The sequence below is a fragment of the Crinia signifera genome, chromosome 4, assembly GCF_055691185.1.
Source record: "Crinia signifera chromosome 4, ASM5569118v1, whole genome shotgun sequence".
In the NCBI taxonomy this organism is placed as follows: domain Eukaryota; kingdom Metazoa; phylum Chordata; class Amphibia; order Anura; family Myobatrachidae; genus Crinia; species Crinia signifera.
Window position 1 is genome coordinate 55,350,558 of NC_139220.1, and position 19,278 is coordinate 55,369,835.

Below are 19,278 nucleotides of genomic sequence, written 5' to 3' on the forward strand. Positions count from 1 at the left end.
TCAGCTTCTAGAGCGACCATGATCTCATGCTCTCGGGAACTTTCGGTCTATTGCTCAGCTGACCCAGTTATGCAGTGGTTTTTTGGGACATTGACATTTTCGTTATAAAAATCAGTTGCGTTAATGTCACTTAATGCAGTCTCTGAACAGACGTCAATATGTTAAATAAATGCACTTTGGTGAATGGTGTTTTTTCATATACATCATTTCAAAATCGGAGATAAGGAGAGTCAATTAATTCATTTTTAAAAAGCAAGAGACAACAATACCTCCCCAGCACCTTCCCCGGCAACCACACATACATTCCATGCATCTGGTAAAATAACTAACAATAGTACTGAATAATTATAAGCCTGCTTGCAAATAGTACGCTTGATAAAATCACTGGACACATCACTACTCAGCGAAGCACATCAACAGATTCCCCATGGCTGTAACTAGGGGGGGCTAGGGGGTCACGCGATGCCTGCGGTGGCACATATTATGGGCGGCAGCCACAAGGGCCATTTTCATAGGGATGACCCATGCAGCCAACTCATCCAACAGTGAGGACGCCAGCAGCAGCATCCCGCCAGTCTATATCACCTCGGCATCTCAGCAGCCCCAGTACCGACTTCTATTAGTAATCACCGGTGCTGCAGCACCACCACATCTCAGCACTATCAGCAGCCCCAGTGTCCAGTGCCTGCATATAATAGTAATCGCCACAGTACGGGAGTGTGCACCTGCAGCTGTACCCGCAGGCTGTGGTGCTGCTTGCTCCAGTACTGCGGCTGCTGCGGTTATTACTATTAGATGCCGGCGCTGGACACTGGGATGCAGTAATCTGCAGCACCAGTGATTACTATTAGAAGTCGGCACTGGGCTCTCTCTCCGCCTCTTCCTCGGCTCTGCACTCCGCCTTGCTCACCCAAACACCCACCAGGCACTGACAGAAGCTAGAGCATAATGGCGCTAAAGCAGATCCACAAGAAACTGAATGATCTGGCTTTGCGGGGGACGCCAAGTTCCGTCTCCTGCAAAACACCAGGTCCTGTCACCCGCAATGCTGCCCCTGGCCAACATTTGGGGCTCCTGCAGTATCAGGGCTCGCTATTTGCCAATTTCAGCACTTCGGCGGGAGAGTGTGATTTGGGCCCCTAATTCATGGATTGCTAGTTAGAGAAAAAGCAGCTGCCTGTAATCAAAAAGTCGCTATCCAGAAAGAAAGAATAATCGCTAAACTAACAGTTTATTTTCTGTCTGTGCCAGTCTAGGACTTCCACTAATCTGCAAAAGAAACAGCCTGGAAGTGGTCATCGCTGAAGTTAGAGACCCACCCAAAAAACACCTTGGCTCAACTGCAATCTCACAAACACACCCATAAAAAGCCATGTTTCCGCCCCTAAACGCTGATTTCCTGTCATTCAAACTGCAACTTCTATGCCACTGCTATGCATACGCATATGTATTCACTAATTGCCACCGCCCACGCACAATCTGAAGATTGTGCACGCACAGTCATTCAATAAACTAACGGATTGTGAATTCGCTGATTAGCGATCCATGCTGAATTAGGCCCACTGTTCAGTATCTGATCAGTACTTCCTGATCAAAATACATAGGCATTAATCTTAGTCTAGATCATTGTGGGCTAAAGGTTTACTGATGTCACAAGCAGGTGACACGGCACAACAGGGGAAAAGAGCAAGGTCCAAACAAGGGAGCCCAATTGTACCCTTGCATCGCACGGTTGCTCCTTTCGTCATCTGGTTACTAAAGGCAATAGATGATGAAGTGGATAGTGATAGCGCTAGGTCACCAACCTTGCTCCTCCCCCTGGCATCATGTGTCATGTGGTTGGCCATCAGAGGTCCTTTAGCCCACTAGGATATAGCAACTACCCGTCTGATAAGGCAGGTCAACATCATGTGACACTAAAGACCTGTCAGGATCAATGTGCTAAGAGCCAGCAGACTTAATACAGTGTGCCACAGGCAGTTCTCAGACAGGCCAGATGCACTAAGCTTCAAAAGTGATAAAATGGAGAGTGATAAACAACCAGCCTATCAGCTCCTACCTGTCATGTCACAGACTGTGTTTGAAAAATGTAAGACAGGAGCTGATTGGTTGGTTGTTTATCACTCTCCATTTAATCACTTTTGAAGCTTAGTGCATCTGGCCCAGAATGTGGAGGATATGTATCAAGTTTGTAGAGAGATATAGTGTTAAGGGCTAAATTACTGACCGATCAGTTCCTGTTATTTTTAAAACACAACCCGTAAAATAACAAGATCTGATTGGTTGGTACTTTGATACATATCACCCTATGATAACCACTATCAAAAAGTAAGCTCTCTCATTAGTTTTCACTGACTGATGTGTTTATCATTCAAAAGGATGGCACATTTAAAAAGTTAAATATAAAAGAAACTGTATGGTAAATGTAACATGATTTTTATGGAGAAAGATAAAGTAACAACCAATAAGCGCCTGCCATTTTTAAACATAGCCTGTAACATGACAGTTAGGAGCAGAAGGGTCGGGACTTGATAGGGTTAGCACCTCATCCCTTTAATTCCGGACACATATTAATTACACAGGTTCTGTGGCAGTTTAAAACCAGGTGAAATGGAGTCTTGAAGTCAGCCAGCCACAGAACCTGTGTAATTAATATGTGTCCGGAATTAAAGAGATGAGGTGGTAACCCTAGGACTTTATCACTCTCTAAGGATTAGTACCTCTCCTCCTTTGAATCTTTATTGCATATTTCACATTATCTTGTTTCAGTAGTTGAACTTTCATGCACATCAAACACTGCTAATAGAATAAACTACGACATAAGTGATCCTTACCTTCACATGACTCTAATATGTGGACTACATCCCCAATTTGAAGGGAGATTTGTGGTGACCTGTTGCTTGTAAAGTTACAAATTGCTGCAAAGTAAAAAAAATAAAAGAAAATTTAGAGAGAGTATTATAAACAAGACCACATAAACAGTAAGCATGCATTTGTTGTATCTGTTATTCTTAGCTTACACTGCCATCCAGTGGTCATAACCTATATTGCATCAGTCATATAACATTCCTATAAAACAGTACTACATAAATTATCAGTAACAGCATGCCCCCAGACAAACATTATAATCATATTACTTACATTTATTTATATATTCATTGGCGTAGAACTCAGATCTTAATACAAGCAGAACATAAAACAAGAGGTTGTATGAATGTGGGTAATGACTTTGTGTTGTGACCTTTACTAACAACCAGGTGAGTAAGGTCATAGTGAAGCCATGTTAACTTCCCCATGGTGCAGATGTACTAATGCTGTGTACACACGGGGGAGATAGGTGCTATAATCGCTGGGAATATGGTCGCAGGCGACCATATTGCCAGTGATTGGGAGTGTGCCCCGGCGATAAATCTCCGGGTGCGCGCTCCCGTTTTCTGCCCCATTGTAATCGCTGGTCGCAGGAGCTTGCTCCTGCGACCAGCTAATTACCTCTGCGGCACCCCCAGCAGAGGTTCGTTTTCAACAGCGACCATCTCTGGTCGCTTGTTGAAAAAGAGACACTGAGCAATATATTGCTCAGCAATATATTGCAAGCAATATATTGCTAGCAATATATCTCCCCCGTGTGTACGCACCTTGAGCCTTGAGAGCAATCAAATAGTGAGGATAATCTACAATCCAATTAGCTCCTAATTGACATTTTTTAAACACAACCCACAGTTTGGTAGGAGTTGACTGGCTGGTACTTTATCTCTCTCCACGTAATGACTCTCCAAGTCTTAGTACATCTCCCCCTATGTGTTTATTTTATATTAGCCTATAGCTGGGTGCACACAACATTATTATGCAGCATGAACAATCTAGTGCTTATATACTAGACACTAGATAATGAAAAACTGAAGATATAGTTAATAATATCGTTGATACCCCTTTTAGACATACTACCTGGGATTTTGTCCAGGTTTACCCGGGATTTTCAACCCAGGTTACTCCTGGGATTTTAGTAACAGACCCCCTTTCACACTACACCTCAAATCCGGGAAAAACCCTGGTATACCCCTTTCACACATAAGCCAGGCTTTCAAGCATTTCAGTGTTTCATCATTAAAATGGGACACGCCCCGGCAGCAAAAAAAAGCAACATCACATGTTTAAAACTGAAAAACCCAGGTAAACCCATTCAGACATAAGCCGGGTATTATACCCGGGAGTTAAATACCGGGAAAAACCCTGGTCAATTGCAGGTGCTCAGTATCCGGGAGTGAAATCCCGGGTATACCCTTTCAGACATACGCTAGTCCCGGGTTTGGGCGCGTTCATGTGAAAAAACCCGGGATTTTTGCATATGTCTGAAAGGGGTATCAGTGACATCACCAGGACCAGCACTGAGCATGCAGTCGCTGATGATATAGTCAGATTTCAATGCACGTTCAGACAACAGGTGGGATCGTTAATGACTTGCGCATCATTAACTATATAGTGGGTCATTAACTATATAGTGGGTACACACTAAACCATATGCATGATAATATCATTAATAATGTCGTTATTGTGCATATCATTGGCTAATATTGCATAGTGTTTACCTAGCTTTAGATCTTACTAGCTACAGTTTATCACTTGTTATGGCATAGGTAGGAGTCATATGGATGTGGGTAATAAGAGGCACATTTATCAATGATCGCATTTGCAATGCGATCTGGGCGGAATATTACCACGCAGGATCGCATTGTAAAATGCGATCAGATCACTGGGATGTATAATCCCTGGCACTGCAGGGACAGGGCTCCGAAAGGAGCCTGTCCCTGCGAAGTGCTAAGCCGGGGGGTCTGCGCATGCGCGGTAATGCACTGACCCCCGCCGACCCCTCTTACCGCACTGCCCTGCTCGGGCAGTGCGATGTGTAGCCATAGGCTACAATGGGCTATCGCCATATCAGAATGGCGATAGCCCAGAGGTGCGAAGCCGGGCTTCCCGATGTTGATACATCGGCAGCTTCGCATCCCCCATAGAAACCTATGGGGGATGCAGCCGGCAGCGCTGCAGGGGGGGATCGCAGCAGGGATCGGAGATTCCTGCTGTGGTCCCCTTTAATACATTTAGGTGATACTTAATATTTGCGGTTAACCCCCGAAATCTGATGTTTTCGGGGATTTAGCCGCAAATATTGCATGATAAATGGGCCCCTAAGTGAGTAAATTTCCTTTCAGCGTGCACCACCTCAATAAAATAAAATGAAAAGAAATTATATAAATACATATGGCTGATTCAAGTTACACAGTGTAGCGACAGAATGATGGTGAACTAGTTGAGAAATTTTTGAGCAGGACTGTAACATGTAGACAAAATAAAGAGGCCAATTCAATTCATCACTATGGGCCTTATTCTAGTTCACTCTTTCTGACAAAATACTTCTTAGATAGACAAAACCATGTGCACTGCAGGGGGGGCAGATGTAAAATGTGCAGAGAGAATTAGATTTGGGTGAGCTATTTTGTTTCTGTGCAGGGTAAATACTGGCCGCTTTATTTTTACACTGCAATATAGATCTCACTTTGAAGTAAAACCCCACCCAAATCTAATTCTCCCTGCACAAGTAGCGTAGCGTGTGTGCGTGTCACTCTAGCTGTTCTCATTGCAGCGCTACGCTATCAGCGTAGCGTAATGTACACGCTACAATTGAGACGCTGGATTCAGACGCTAATGCGTCTGAATTTGGTAGGGTGTAGGGGTACATAGAGGTGCACTGTGCAAAACACTCCTAAACCTGTTCACAATGACACTTGTCGACATAACAGCTGTCGACCTAGTAAATCCACTATCCACGCCAACCCGAAGCGTGGCGAGCGGCGGCGGTACGCGTCCTACGACCTTTTCATACCCCCACTATCCACGTCGGCGTGGAGTTGAGAATAAAAAGTGTGCGAGCGCAGCGAGTCTCTGAGCCCGAAGCGTGGCGAGCGCAGCGAGCCCCGCGAGGGGCCGCGGACACCTGTGAAGCCCGCGAGGGGACGCGGATACCTGTGAAGGTATCCGCGTGCGCTCGCCACGCTTCGGCCTCGGTGGCTCGCTATGCTCGCCACACTTTCTATTCTCAACTCCACGCCGACGTGGATAGTGGGGGTATGAAAAGGTCGTAGGACGCGTACCGCCGCGCGCCACGCTTCAGGTTGGCGTGGATAGTGCAATTTACAAGGTCGACAGCTGTTGCGTCGACTAGTGCCATTGTGCACAGGTTTTAATAGTGTACCCCTAGACCCAGCTAAATTTAGATGCTTTAGCCTCTAAATTTAGATGTACCCCTACACCCAACTAAATCCAGACGCTTTAGCATCTGAATTTAGATGCCCCACCACCTTAGCGGCTTGCAAGGCGCCTGGATTTAGACGCTTTAACGTCTAAATCCACACTTCCCCGCTTCTTAGTGGCTAGCAGGGACTCTACATTCAGACGCATTAGCGTCTGAATCTAGCGTATACATAGCGCCTAGAGCGGTGTGCCGGGGTGTGTAGTTTAGAAGCCCCGGCACGTCATCGGTGTGCCGGGGTGTCCACTTTATCATGCCCCCCGTTGTCAGCGGTGCCCAGGCACTGCCTATTTCACTGTGGAACTACAAGTACCACAGTGACCTGTCAGCACCTGGGCAGCGTGCTGCTGCTGGCTGGCCGCTACGCTGTTAACGTAGAGCTAGAGCGGCACGAGCACAGTCAGACAGCGCTAGAGCGGCACGCGCACAGTTAAACAGAGCCTCTGGCAGGCTGCCAAGTTTCTGTTACAGACTGTACGCGCGGTGGCACCGTGAAACTACACAAGTACCGTAACATCTGCCCCACTTGCAGTGCACATGGTTTTGTCCATCTAAGAAGGATTTTGTCAGAAAGAGTGAACTAGAATAAGGCCCATTGTGACAGAAACTGGACTGTGCAAAATGAAATGATGTTTCTTTTTCTTGCACCTCCTTGAGCTGGGGAAAAGGTGTTGAGTAATGTCCTTATTTTGAGGTCAAAATAACTACTCGTACACCCCACCCAATGAACAATATCACAATTGGAGGTGTTAATGTCATACAGTAAGTTGACAAATAAACACTAAAGATGTACAGTTTGTTTTCTTAGAAATCCAAGCTCAAACGACTTTAAGGGAGCCAAGTCGAATCAATCTGGGCTTGGATCCGTTTAGTGGATTCATGTCAAACTGGGTCCTGTTTTGGTGCTCTCCTCAGTTTGGAAATTGGATTTACAATCAGAATCTTGGGTTTTGGATTAGTTGTATGTCCGTCCCTCGTGATTTCAGGTACCATTTCACACAAGTGAGTATGGTCAAAATGGACTTGAAATGACTGGAAATTAATGTTTCCAATATTAATACTACTGTAGGATTAAAAAAGAGATCCAAATGATTGTAGCTGTTTTTAGAAATGTTCAAGAAATCCCAAACCAAATCCAAATCAATACACTTGAGGGTGGTTTGGACAAAAATGAAAAACAAAAACACAAGGCTCTTCGCACATCTGTAATGAACATGTCAGTTTCCCCGTGAATTTGTCTAAAAATCTCCAAAATGAGTGAAAATGATGTAGGACAGGTATGTAAAGGTGTTGTATTAATGGGAATATGATTTTAAATCTAAATGTTTTTACATAATTTTACATACTTGAATATAAGCACTGAAAAAATACCTTTTTATGTATCCCAAAAAAAACTAAAAAGACTTTAATCTGCTGACAGATATATCCTGGATTAATTTTTCTACCACATTAATCAGCCATTAACACGTGTTAAGTCAGGGTTGCCGACTTGCACAAGATCCTCTCCGGGAGAAGCCCGGAGAGGAATCTTTCATTACAAGTTCGGTGCGGGGCTTAACGGTGACGTCATTAAGCGCTGCCCCCATTACGGCAAATAGCCGAAATAACTGATCTCCATGGAGGGGGCGGGGCTAAAATGACACGATTGTGTCATTTTAGCTCCGCCCCCTCCTCTGAGACCCGCGGATTGCGGCATTTAAATGCCGCGATCGGGGGGGGGGGGCTCAGTGGGGGGCCCCCTGATTCCGGGAGGGTTGCCCACCCTTCCGGGGGTCGGGAGGGGGGACCCGATTTTCGGGAGACTCCCGCAAATTCCGGGAGGGTTGGCAACCATGTGTTAAGTACATTCAATTATTTTGTTTCTAACCACTATCCGCCTCAAATACTGAGCAGCTATCAATTTGTTGCGGTTCAGGTTGATTTTCCCACTATTTAATGTACTTTTTTGGTTGAGCCTGTAAAATGAATCACATTGCCAAGATCATAGTAAATCTTTACAATTGTTTTGAATCTCAGGAGTTTGCTTAAGGAAAACTAGTCAACCTGTGTGGGCTTTTTAAGCTGCTGATTTACCCTTCCGAACTACCGCAGAACTGAATGTTCCCCAAAGCTTGTCTGTTGTGAAAATATATTTGTCTAAATAAACTTGGTAAACTGCGGCGTAAGTTGTTTATTTCACTTACAACTTCCATTCTCTTTTAAGCCCAGCATCTCCTGACTGCCTCTGTCTCCTTCCCTTACCCCTTCCGTTGCTAATACCTATACTACACTCATGAACTTAACTTGAGAGCTCGTTGTTATTTAGTGACACCGTTCTTTATTACATTTTGAGATGCTGACACACACATGGGATTCAAACTGATTGTCGGTGGCATTGCAAAAGAGTACAAAAGAGTTCTCAAGTTAAGTGAATATATATGGAATAAAAAGGATTTGTGTCCAAATCTGTTTTCTTGCAGTGTTCTACAAACGTGTTTGTGTAATATGCTTCATGATAAAAGGCCAAAACTGCTCCTCACCTCTATGTGGAGAATTCAAGTGTTTTCCTCGCCAGTGGTCACTATATGGCACTTAATAGAGCAATTCAATTGATGCTCAATTTTGGAATACCCAGCAGCTGGTGATGACATTACTGTTATGTTGTTTTGTCATTTTGATGGGATGGTAGCATATATATATGTATATATATAGAGAGAGAGTGTAAGAGAGAGAGATAGAGGTGTAACTAGGTGTAAAGGTGCCCATACACGCACCGATGTTAGTGTGCTGTGCGTTTTGAACTTCAAGGTGCCATAAGATTTTGGCACTTGATGTGGATGCGATGCGATGTGCTGCACTGTGCGGGTGCGATGTGATTTCAGCCATTTTTTTTAAGTTAACAGTCTGTAATAGACATCGCATCGCATGTACTCCAAAACTGATGCTATGCGATGCAATGAAGCACAAAAAGTACTGCCTGCAGATACTTTTTGTGCTTTACAATATTGTACCTGCGGGGATGCGCATCACATCGCATTGCATCACATGCCCGCAGGTACACGGCACGATTAAAGCCGATTTGATGCGTTTTGAACTTTAAAAGTTCAAAACCCATGCGATTATCGGCACGTGTATGGGCACCTTAAGAGGTGTTCATGCAATAGATGAATTTGAGCTTGTTGGCCTTATTTCTGGGTTTGTCCTTTATCAGCCAGGTGCTGCTGTATTGTAGATCAGAGTTGCCTAACTGACCCTCTCCTTCAGGGAGAAAATTCCCTTCCCTGGACTTCCCTGGTAATGTATGATTGCCAGCACCTGTTGTGAAACACCTTTCTTATCAATTACCTAGCTCCCCACAGGTGCTGGCAATCATACATTACCAGGGAAGTCCAGGATCAGAGCATTTTTCTCCCTGAAGGAGAGGGTCAGGTAGGCAACCCTGTTGTAGATTCTAGCTGTATGCCCCATGTTGGGAGCGGGTGTTGTATAAATACCCGACGGTCGGGATTCCGACAGTCATTAGTCAGACGTCGGAATCCCGACTGCACAGCGTTGGGAGCGCAATGAAGCCACTTTCGGGCTCGCTGTGCTCGCCACGCTGCCCTCTGTTTTGGAAACCCTTATATCAGGAAAACACAGGTGGCTGCTTAATCGGTTTGGGATCATTTGGTCTAAACTTCATGTTGGTTGACGAGCATTAGGGCGAAATAGGTCTAGGTCGACATGGGACAAGGTCGACATGGGTCTAGGTCGGCAGGTCATTAGGTCGACACAAGTATTAGGTCAACATGGTTCTATGTCGACATGGGTCTAGGTTGACATGGGTCTAGGTCGACAGGTCATTAGGTCAACACAAGCATTAATTCGACAGTGTCTAGGCCGACAGTCAAAAGGTCGACATGGAGTTTTCCAGTATTTTTTTGACCCGAACAGTCGGCATGGACAGAGTAGTGCACCGCATCCCCTCGCTTCGCTCGCCATGCTTCGGGCATGGTGCCTAGCTACGCTCAGCACACTATTTTATACTCCCACCTCGCCCTAGTGGATGGTAGGACATGAAATACCGCCTGTCGGCACATGTTGGCTCAAAAAACAGTGAAAAACCCCATGTCGACCTTTAGACTGTCGACCTAGAAACTGATACAAGTCCACAGTTTACAAACCAAATCTTGAAATTTATACGAGCGTACTAAAACACAGCTGAGGCAACTAAAAAAATTCCAAAACAAAATTAATTATGGTTCATTCTTTATTAATTAAAAAAAAAAAATGTTTCCTGTACGCTCGTATGTATGTTCCAGCATAACTCCAGAATTACTGCAGCAATTTACACCAAACTGGTACACATATTACTTATAGGTACTTGTTTCCTAGCACGGCCACAATCGTAACTAATCGTGTTCCTTAATTAAGGGACACGATTAGCCCGATGGACCCGATTTCTTTTGAAATCAGGTCCATTTTGCCGGCTAGGAAACAAAAATCGGGGGCATCGCGTCGGTCGGGACCATTAACATTGGTCCCGACGCGACCGACGCGATGCCCCCGATATTTGCATTGACTTCAATGTTAAAAAAAATTTTAACATTGAAATCTTGTCGGGAACTGTAAAATATCGGGGGCATCGCGTCGGTCGGGACCATTAACATTGGTCCCGACGCGATGCGACGCGATGCACCCGATTTTTACATAGGATTCAATGTTAAAAAATTTTTTAACATTGAAATGGTGTAAAAATGTTAAAAAATGTGAAATGGGTCAATATGACCCATTTCACATTAAAAATGTCCCCGTCGTCGCCCCACGATAGACGGCAACCCGAAGCGTGGCGAGCGCAGCGAGCCCGCGAGGGGCGGCGGTACGCGTCCTCCGACCTTTTCATGCCCTACTATCCACTAGGGCGTGGAGTGAGAATAGAATAGTGTGGCGAGCGCAGCGAGCCACCGAGCCCGAAGCGTGGCGAGCGCAGCGAGCCCCGCGAGGGGACGCGGATACCTTCACAGGTAAACGCGTCCCTTCGCGGGCTTCACAGGTGTCCGTGGCGACGCCGACAACTGTGAAGCCCGCGAAGGGACGCGATTACCTGTGAAGGTATCCGCGTCCCCTCGCGGGGCTCGCTGCGCTCGCCACGCTTCGGGCTCGGTGGCTCGCTGCGCTCGCCACACTATTCTATTCTCACTCCACGCCCTAGTGGATAGTAGGGCATGAAAAGGTCGGAGGACGCGTACCGCCGCCCCTCGCGGGCTCGCTGCGCTCGCCACGCTTCGGGTTGCCGTCTATCGTGGGGCGCTGTGTACACGCTTCAATTTGGGGGGGGTTTGGAATTTTTTTTCATTCAATCCAATGTAAAATTGGGTCCCAGGGACCCAATTTACATTGGATTTAATGAAAAAATCGGGTCAAAAATCGGTCGGATCGGTCGATCGCATCGCATGCGACCAAATCGCATGCGATGCGATCGACCGATTTTTTTCAGCACGACCACCCCGATCTTAATCGGTGTGGCCGTGCTAGGAAACAAGTACCTACTTATAATCTGGGAACAAACACTGTGGGTGTAACACACCTCTAGCACCCTAGGGGTGAGGCAGCAGCACAGAGTATATCAGCAGACAGCATAACTCTGGAATGGCTGTAGCAATTTACAACAAACTTGGTACACATATGACTTCCTATCTGGGAACATAAAGGCTGTACACACTGGGCGACTTTGAGATGAAAGTCGCTCAAAACAGCAGGTTTGAGCGGCATTCAGCTCCAAAGCCGCCCAGTGTGTATGCCACAGCAATGAGCAGTGAGCGCTGCTGCGCGCTCCCGCAACATCGGCGGGAAAGCCGCTCATCTGCTTCCCCCTCCCCATCTGCCGTCCTTCCCCCTCTGTCGGCGCCGGGCAGTGGCAAAGCCGCTCAGTGTCTATGCACTGAGCAGCTTTACCCGCACGTCATCGCTGTCCATAGACGCTGGGCATAGTTGCCCAGTGTGTATGGACTGTAAGACACCCTTAGCACCCCATAGGGCTGATGCAGCACAGAGTATTTCAGCAGACAGCATAAAGCTGTGTACACACGGGGGCGATAGGGGCTGAAATTGTGAAATATGGTCGCAGGCGACCATATTACCAGTGATGGTAGTGTGCCCCTGAGATAAATAGCCAGGTGCGCGCTCCCGTTCTCAGCCCCCTTCTAATCGCTGGTCGCAGGAGCTAGCTGATTACCTCTGCGGCACCGCCGGCAGAGGTTCCCTTTCATCAGTGACCATCTCTGGTCGCTGATGAAAAGGAGACACTGAGCAATATATCTCCCCAGTGTGTACGGGCTTAACTCTGAAGTGGCTGGAGCAATTTACAACAAACTTGGTACACATATCAATTACTATCTGTGAACAAACACTGTGGGGGGTAACACACTAACACCCAAGGGGTGGGGCAGCACAGACTATAGAGGTTATTCTTGTTAACTTGCAAAGGCAAATTCCTTCTCAAATGGACAAAACCATGTGCACTGCAGGTGTGGCAGATGTAACTTGTGCAGAGAGAATTAGATTTGGGTGGGGTTTTACTTCAAAGTGAGATCTAGATTGCAGTGTAAAAATAAAGCAGCCAGTATTTCCCTGCACAAAAAACAAAATAACCAGGGCCGGCGCTACCCACTCATCAGCTCCTGCAAAGCAGGGAGGCGCCATGCTGAAAAGGCGCTGTCTGCCTCCCTGCTCTGCTAAAGCTGCCTCAGCCCTCACTGTTACTGCCTCCTGCATGCCGCCCGCAGTGCCTGTCTGACAACGGGCGTCAGCATGGAGAAGCTGAGCAGCTCCCTGCACCGCGCACACACTGTCCTCCTCCTGCGACCTGCCTTCTTCCATCTTCTCCTTCTCTCCCCTCCTTTCCCCCTCAGTCACGAGTGCTGCACATACTTTTTGTACTGCTTTCGTATCGCATCGCACACCCATTACATGCATGCCGTGTGATGCGATCTAGCCCATAACGTATGCGATTCTCGTAGCGTGTATGGGTACCTTTAGTGCCTGCAACATTTTGCGGACACAGCACTGAGATGGTGTATGCATACATGTACATGCACCAGAGATCCTCCATAGGATCACATGTTGCATACACTCCCACAATCTGGCTGCAGCTTGTTGCAATGGCAATGTGAAAGGGCGCAAAATGTATGGTTTGCAGGAGGGCGCCGGACACCCTAGCACCGGTCCTGAAAATAACTCACCCAAATCTAAATCTCTCTGCACATTAAACATTTATCTGCACCTCTTGTAGTGCACATGGTTTTGTCCATTTGAGAAGGAATTTGCCTTTGCGAGTGAACCAGAGTAAGGGCATATTTCAGGACATGCATATGTCAGTGATAACGGGGCTGCATGTGACAGTCACAGTGACATGATGTGAGGAGGGGAATTGAGATAGCAGAAACCCACACACTGAGAGTTATATAGTGGCAGTAACAGGGTCCCCCAGAAGCACAAAGTATAGAAGGAGATGCCTAATGTGTTGTGCGCCAATGTAAATGAACAAACCACTAATGTAATTTATACTGTGTGTTTATTATTGAAATTTATTTTTGTAAACATACATTCTTAAAATCCCGGGCAACGCTGGGTACTCCAGCTAGTCCTGGATAAGGATCACAGTGTCTTTTTTGTGTTTTTTAAAAAAATTGGTCTGATCACATAGGGCTTATCACCAAACAAATCTTAAGTTTAAAAAAAAAAAAGACACAGGAAGAGAGGCTTTTAGGGCTGTTGCTGGCAAACTTCCCACATTGCTACAATTCGTTTCCACACACTTACTTAAATACACTTTTGCAATGAAATAACATCTGTTGTGCCTACGCCCAGAGGTGTTGCTGCAGGCCATGTCACCCAAAACAGATGCATCTTCCCCCTACCCAGTATGAAATGAAGTGCCAGCATGTCGGGGGTAAGGTAGTTTGTTAAAATATTATTAAAAAGGGACACAATACCAACGCCAGCACCACAAACGCCGGTCATCTGTATGTACTATATCCCATTAAATAATACAATGTAACTTTGCAGATAAGAATTATCGGGGCTGCCGATTTTCTGACTGTATGCCTTACCTTAAGGCATACAATCAGATGCGATTCAACATGATTTTCGGCAAAATCGCATCGAATCGCATCCGATATCGCATGCGATGCGATTTTGTATAGGATTCAATGTTAACAAGGTCCTGTTCATTTTCCCACTATCCAAGTGGGCATAGAGTTGATTTTATAAAGCGTGGAGAGCGTAGCGAGCCACCGAGCCCGAAGCGTGGCAAGCGAAGCGAGCCCCGCGAGGGGACGCAGATTTCTTAAAAAGTATTCTGTGGCCCCTCGCGGGGCTCGCTACGCTTGCCACGCTTCGGGCACGGTGGCTCGCTACGCTCGCCACAGGTTTATATCCAACTCCATGCCCACTTGGATAGTGGGGAAAGGAAAAGGACCCCTTTTTCCCATTGAATTCTATGTTAAAATGGACTCAGACCATTTTAACATTGAATCCTATGGAAAAATCGGGACCATCGTATCGCATCGCATACGATTTGGTCGCATGCGATGCGATGCTACCGATCCGTCCCGATTTCTAAATCAGACGCCCAATTATTACATAAGTACCAAATTATCTTTAAGTCACTTGATATTTAAGACATATACAAGGTATGATATTAAAAAACAATAATGCATTCATTAATTGCTTATTACATACTATTTTTTATTGTAACAAATTATAGTAATTTATATAATGTATAATGTAATTCTTATACCACCATTTGTGTTGTTTTTTTGTTACTTTTATATTATAAACAATGGGGCCTATTCAGAGCTTGTTGCTCAAGTCCGAATTTGACCTGGTTTCCAACGGTTGTGGTTAGCGTACACGTGATTATGCACAAGCGCAAACCCCCGGAGAGAACGCCTTTAGCGAGTTTCACACTTGCCGGGGCGTTTGCTCACTGGGGGACGGGCAGGAGGCAACAAGGGGATGGACGCAGGAAACTGCCCAGCATTTTATGGGTGAGCCCACAAAAGCTGCCCTGCTTGGGGAGGGCGGCTGGCATCATATGACGTAAGTGCCTGCCCTGAATTTGGCGAATAGAACACTGGAAACACTGGAGAAGTCAGTCCAAGCTGACATTTCTTAGAGTAACCATCAAATGATGTCTGCCCCGTGCAGATGCAAGACGCATATTAGCGTACACATTCCCTTTGCATGCTAGTAAGGGAATTTGATCGGTGGGGGGGGACGGGTGTTCAGCGAGGCAGTGTTACCTGATCACTAGGCTACGAATATACGCAGCCTAGCAAGCAGGTCTGAATCAGGCCCAATATTGTAGCTGATTATTATTACAAACTGGGAGATTGGGAGACAAGAAGGGGGTGGAACAGATGTTTACAAACACGTATACTATAAAATCATCATGGGGAGGAAGAGCGATGACCCGGAGAAGAGCACCCAATGGAAGTCCCCTGAGGAGCAGAAGAGAGATGAAAGACTTACACCCCCTCTTGGAAACAGGGGGGCCAAAGAATTGATCCTGATAAGTTGATACTGACTAGTTGGATACAGAAACTCGACCAGTTGATCATGGGCTAATCAGTCATTAGGTCAACAGTCATTAGGTCGACAGGCAATGGGTCGATACAAGAAAAAAGCTGACATGCATTAGGTCAACATGGTCAAAAGGTTGATACAAGCAAAAGTTTGACATGAAGAAGGTCGTCATGCCTACCTGCCACTCCCTAATCGCTGCCCCCCCCTAACCCTGCCCATCTCCCTGAAGCGGAGATGGGCAGGGTTTCTGCTTCCCGCTGCCAGATGGGGTGATTCCCGGCACTGCATGAGAGGCGCTCGATCTGTAAATAAATAAATGTACTAAGGAGGGATGACTTTCTGGTTTCAGCGGCTATGGAGGAAGCCGCAAGGAGAACGAGCTCCGATACCTGCCTGCTCGCCTGTCTTACCATCCAGCGGTCCCAGAGACTTCCCTGCATTGGCTGCACACCTGCCCGACAAGCTGCACCCGCATCTCCAGTGAATGGAGAAGTTCCTGTCCCGTGCCATTTCCTCCAAGCCCCAGCATGAACGCGCTGAATGCACCCGCCTGGCACCATACATGGCCACCGCAACGCTGACTGACCACAAGGTAACTAGACCAGCAGGGTATTCCAAAAGGGGTTGCTTAGGTAAATACGGTAAAATCTGGGGCCTATGGCAGACCTCTACATTTTATATACAAGATCACTGTTCCTAATCCATTCCAACTGTGAGTATATCCGAAATGGAAGACTTGCCGTCCATACCCAATGCCTACCCACATGCTCTCCCTGCCCTCTTGTCACTGTAAATGATTTCTGATGATTATCATATTTTAAACGCATATTATATACATACAGTATTTCCTGAATAATGCACCACATTGATGTGATGTTCTTGTTATTTTCTTTTTTATTTTTAATTTATTGTTACTATCAACAAAATTCAATAAAATTTCATGATTAAAAAAAAAACTAGACCAGCAGGATCTCCCCACAGCAGTAACCGGCAGTCAGAGGTTTTCTCCTCCCCTCCACCTCAAGGTATGGTACCCCGAGGGGCGTGGCTTGGCCGGCCATGTGAGAAGTCGGGTGGTGCACGAGCTCCGCTAAAATCCTGCTTCCAATCCTGCATGCACTCACCCGGGCACCCCTTGAACCACTCTGTGCCTCCCTTGTGAGCCCCCTGCACCTCCTGAGCTGATCGGCACACTCGGACGGGCTGGTAGTGACCGGGGCTGGCTACCTGCAGTGGCGCCTTCTGCTCCGCGGCTCTCGTGTGGGCGCCATCTTGGGTGGTCTCCCCCTGTGGAGCGGCACGCAGACAATGGGTCTCCTGCTACTTCTGATCTGCGCCGACCACGCTGGTGCCTCTGGCCGGGTGGGTCGGCGGGTGGTGACTCTCCGGATCTAGCGGTGAGTGAGCGGGAGTTGTCCTCCTGGAGACACGCTGCTTTGGCCGCACTGAGGGGCCGGCGCCATCTCGCTTGCCTGCCTCCTGGGCTGCAGCACCTAGGTCGCCCTGCCTCACTCTATACTGAGCTCAGTGACATACCTGATCTCGCCGGGACCCACGGACTCAATGTGTGCCCAAGCCTAGTGTGGGGGGTGCTGCCATTACATACAGGGTGTACTGACACTAAGCCCTTTACATGGTCGATTGATTATCTTCCCTGGCTCCTTTGAATACAATTTTGCTGAATCCTCCTCAAGCTGCTGAACTATAGTATCCTGCTTTGGTTTCCATTCTCTCACTGAGGGAACATGGCATTCTCTGTTGAATTAATACTGCATGCCATTTATGCTTCCACTAATAGACTGCTCCACCAGATTGCTGGCATGCAGGATGGTATCCTGTCTTCTGGCGCTGCTCCTGTGCAACGTGATGAGGATACTAAAGGGGATCTGTCTGCTACTATCATCATATATACACCTGCGGACCTGTGCAAGTCTGAGGATACCTGCTGCACTACTGAAAAGATCGATGGTGTCACTGTTTCCCCTAAATCCTCACTTTCACTGATGCTAGCTGTGTTGGGATCCCAGAATTCGCTTATACCTATTGGCATGAAGTTAAGAATCTCTTTTTTCATCCACTACCTGTGCCGGCTTCTACACCCCTGGATGGATGAGCATCTCCTGGAACTCTGGTCGCCTATTGTCCTACCCCCCTTATTTACTGGACCCGAGGACTGGCCGGACTAATATCTTTTGATGCACAATTATCTTGATTCCCCTCACTCCTATAACATATCCTTTCCTTTTGATTATTTTCATACAGAAGTCAAAATGCCTCAGTATGTTCTGCTTTCTATATATCTCTTGATTCAGTTGGTTTTTGCAATGTAGTCTCACAATATGAGTCGCTCGCACTATGGGCAGTATATCTGTATATTTAAATGGTGGAATCAGATGCAATTCAGTCTGGATTAGGGCCATTACGCTATTGCTCTCATGATATTTCTAAATGTATTTCCTGTTAACTTTATGGTCCTGTGCATTACATATCAAGCTACTTTACTCTCCTGTAACTGGGCTATCTACACAATTTGATTACCTTATATTGGTATATTAATCTATGTTCTTACTATTTAACTGGAGTGTTGTCTGTTATTTAAACCGGCATGTTGATGGAAAGGTCGGGATTATCCTAGATATAATTGCTATTGTGCCGCCCTAATCAGTCCATGTTTTTTTCCATTTATCCTCTATCTGACATAGACGGGAGGGAGGGAGTTGGGATAGATTAGTATAGTCTAGGAAAGGGATAGGGGTAGTTAGAGGGATCCAGGTACGCCTTAGTTGGGGGAGGGTTGTACAGGGTGGGGGGTTATTTGGGTGGTTTACTTTGGGCTTTTTTGTGGGTGGTTTTCTTTTTTAGAGTTAGTGGGTTTAGGATAGAGTTCTCGACAGATGGCTATACTTTGCTTTATTTCTCCCTTATGGGGTCATAATATCACTCATACATAATCACCCTGTAGCTGTACTCCAATATCTCCTGTTATGTTTGCCCGGATGGCGCCTTCGGGTAAATACGACTCGTTTATAAATTATAAAGGGAGTCAGTATTGATTAACTTTTCTATGAACATGTACTTTCCTTTGGATACTCTTGGAAACTATTTACTCTTACGTGATATGTGCTTATTATGTCTCTGTCGGGAATTTATTTGTATGGTTTTCTTTACATTTTTGAAAAACGTAATAAAAAATACCTAATTTAAAAAAAAAAGGTATAGTCCCCGGGGCATACCAGGACATGCTGCAGGCAATTCAACATACAATAGAGCCTTTGCTACAGGCTCAAGCAGATACTATGAGGCAGGCTGTGGATGAGATCAAAGGTCAATTAAACCAGATTACCTCTCCTGTGCATTACACAGAACACAGACTAGGAGAAGTATTTGAAGACACTGCTGATATCCAGAAATCACATCACCAGATA

The 19,278-nt window shown here is 46.2% G+C and overlaps 1 protein-coding gene across 4 annotated transcripts in view; it reads right to left on the reverse strand.

The window, feature by feature from the left end:
* The window catches only part of DOCK2 (dedicator of cytokinesis 2), a 707,149-nt gene that overhangs the window by 664,670 nt on the left and 23,201 nt on the right, over window positions 1-19,278 (reverse strand). For all 4 annotated transcript variants that reach the window (XM_083181781.1, XM_083181779.1, XM_083181780.1 and 1 more), the window contains exon 2: window positions 2,835-2,918. In XM_083181781.1, the coding sequence (XP_083037907.1) occupies window positions 2,835-2,918 (84 nt within the window). The remainder of the gene's footprint in view (window positions 1-2,834; window positions 2,919-19,278) is intronic.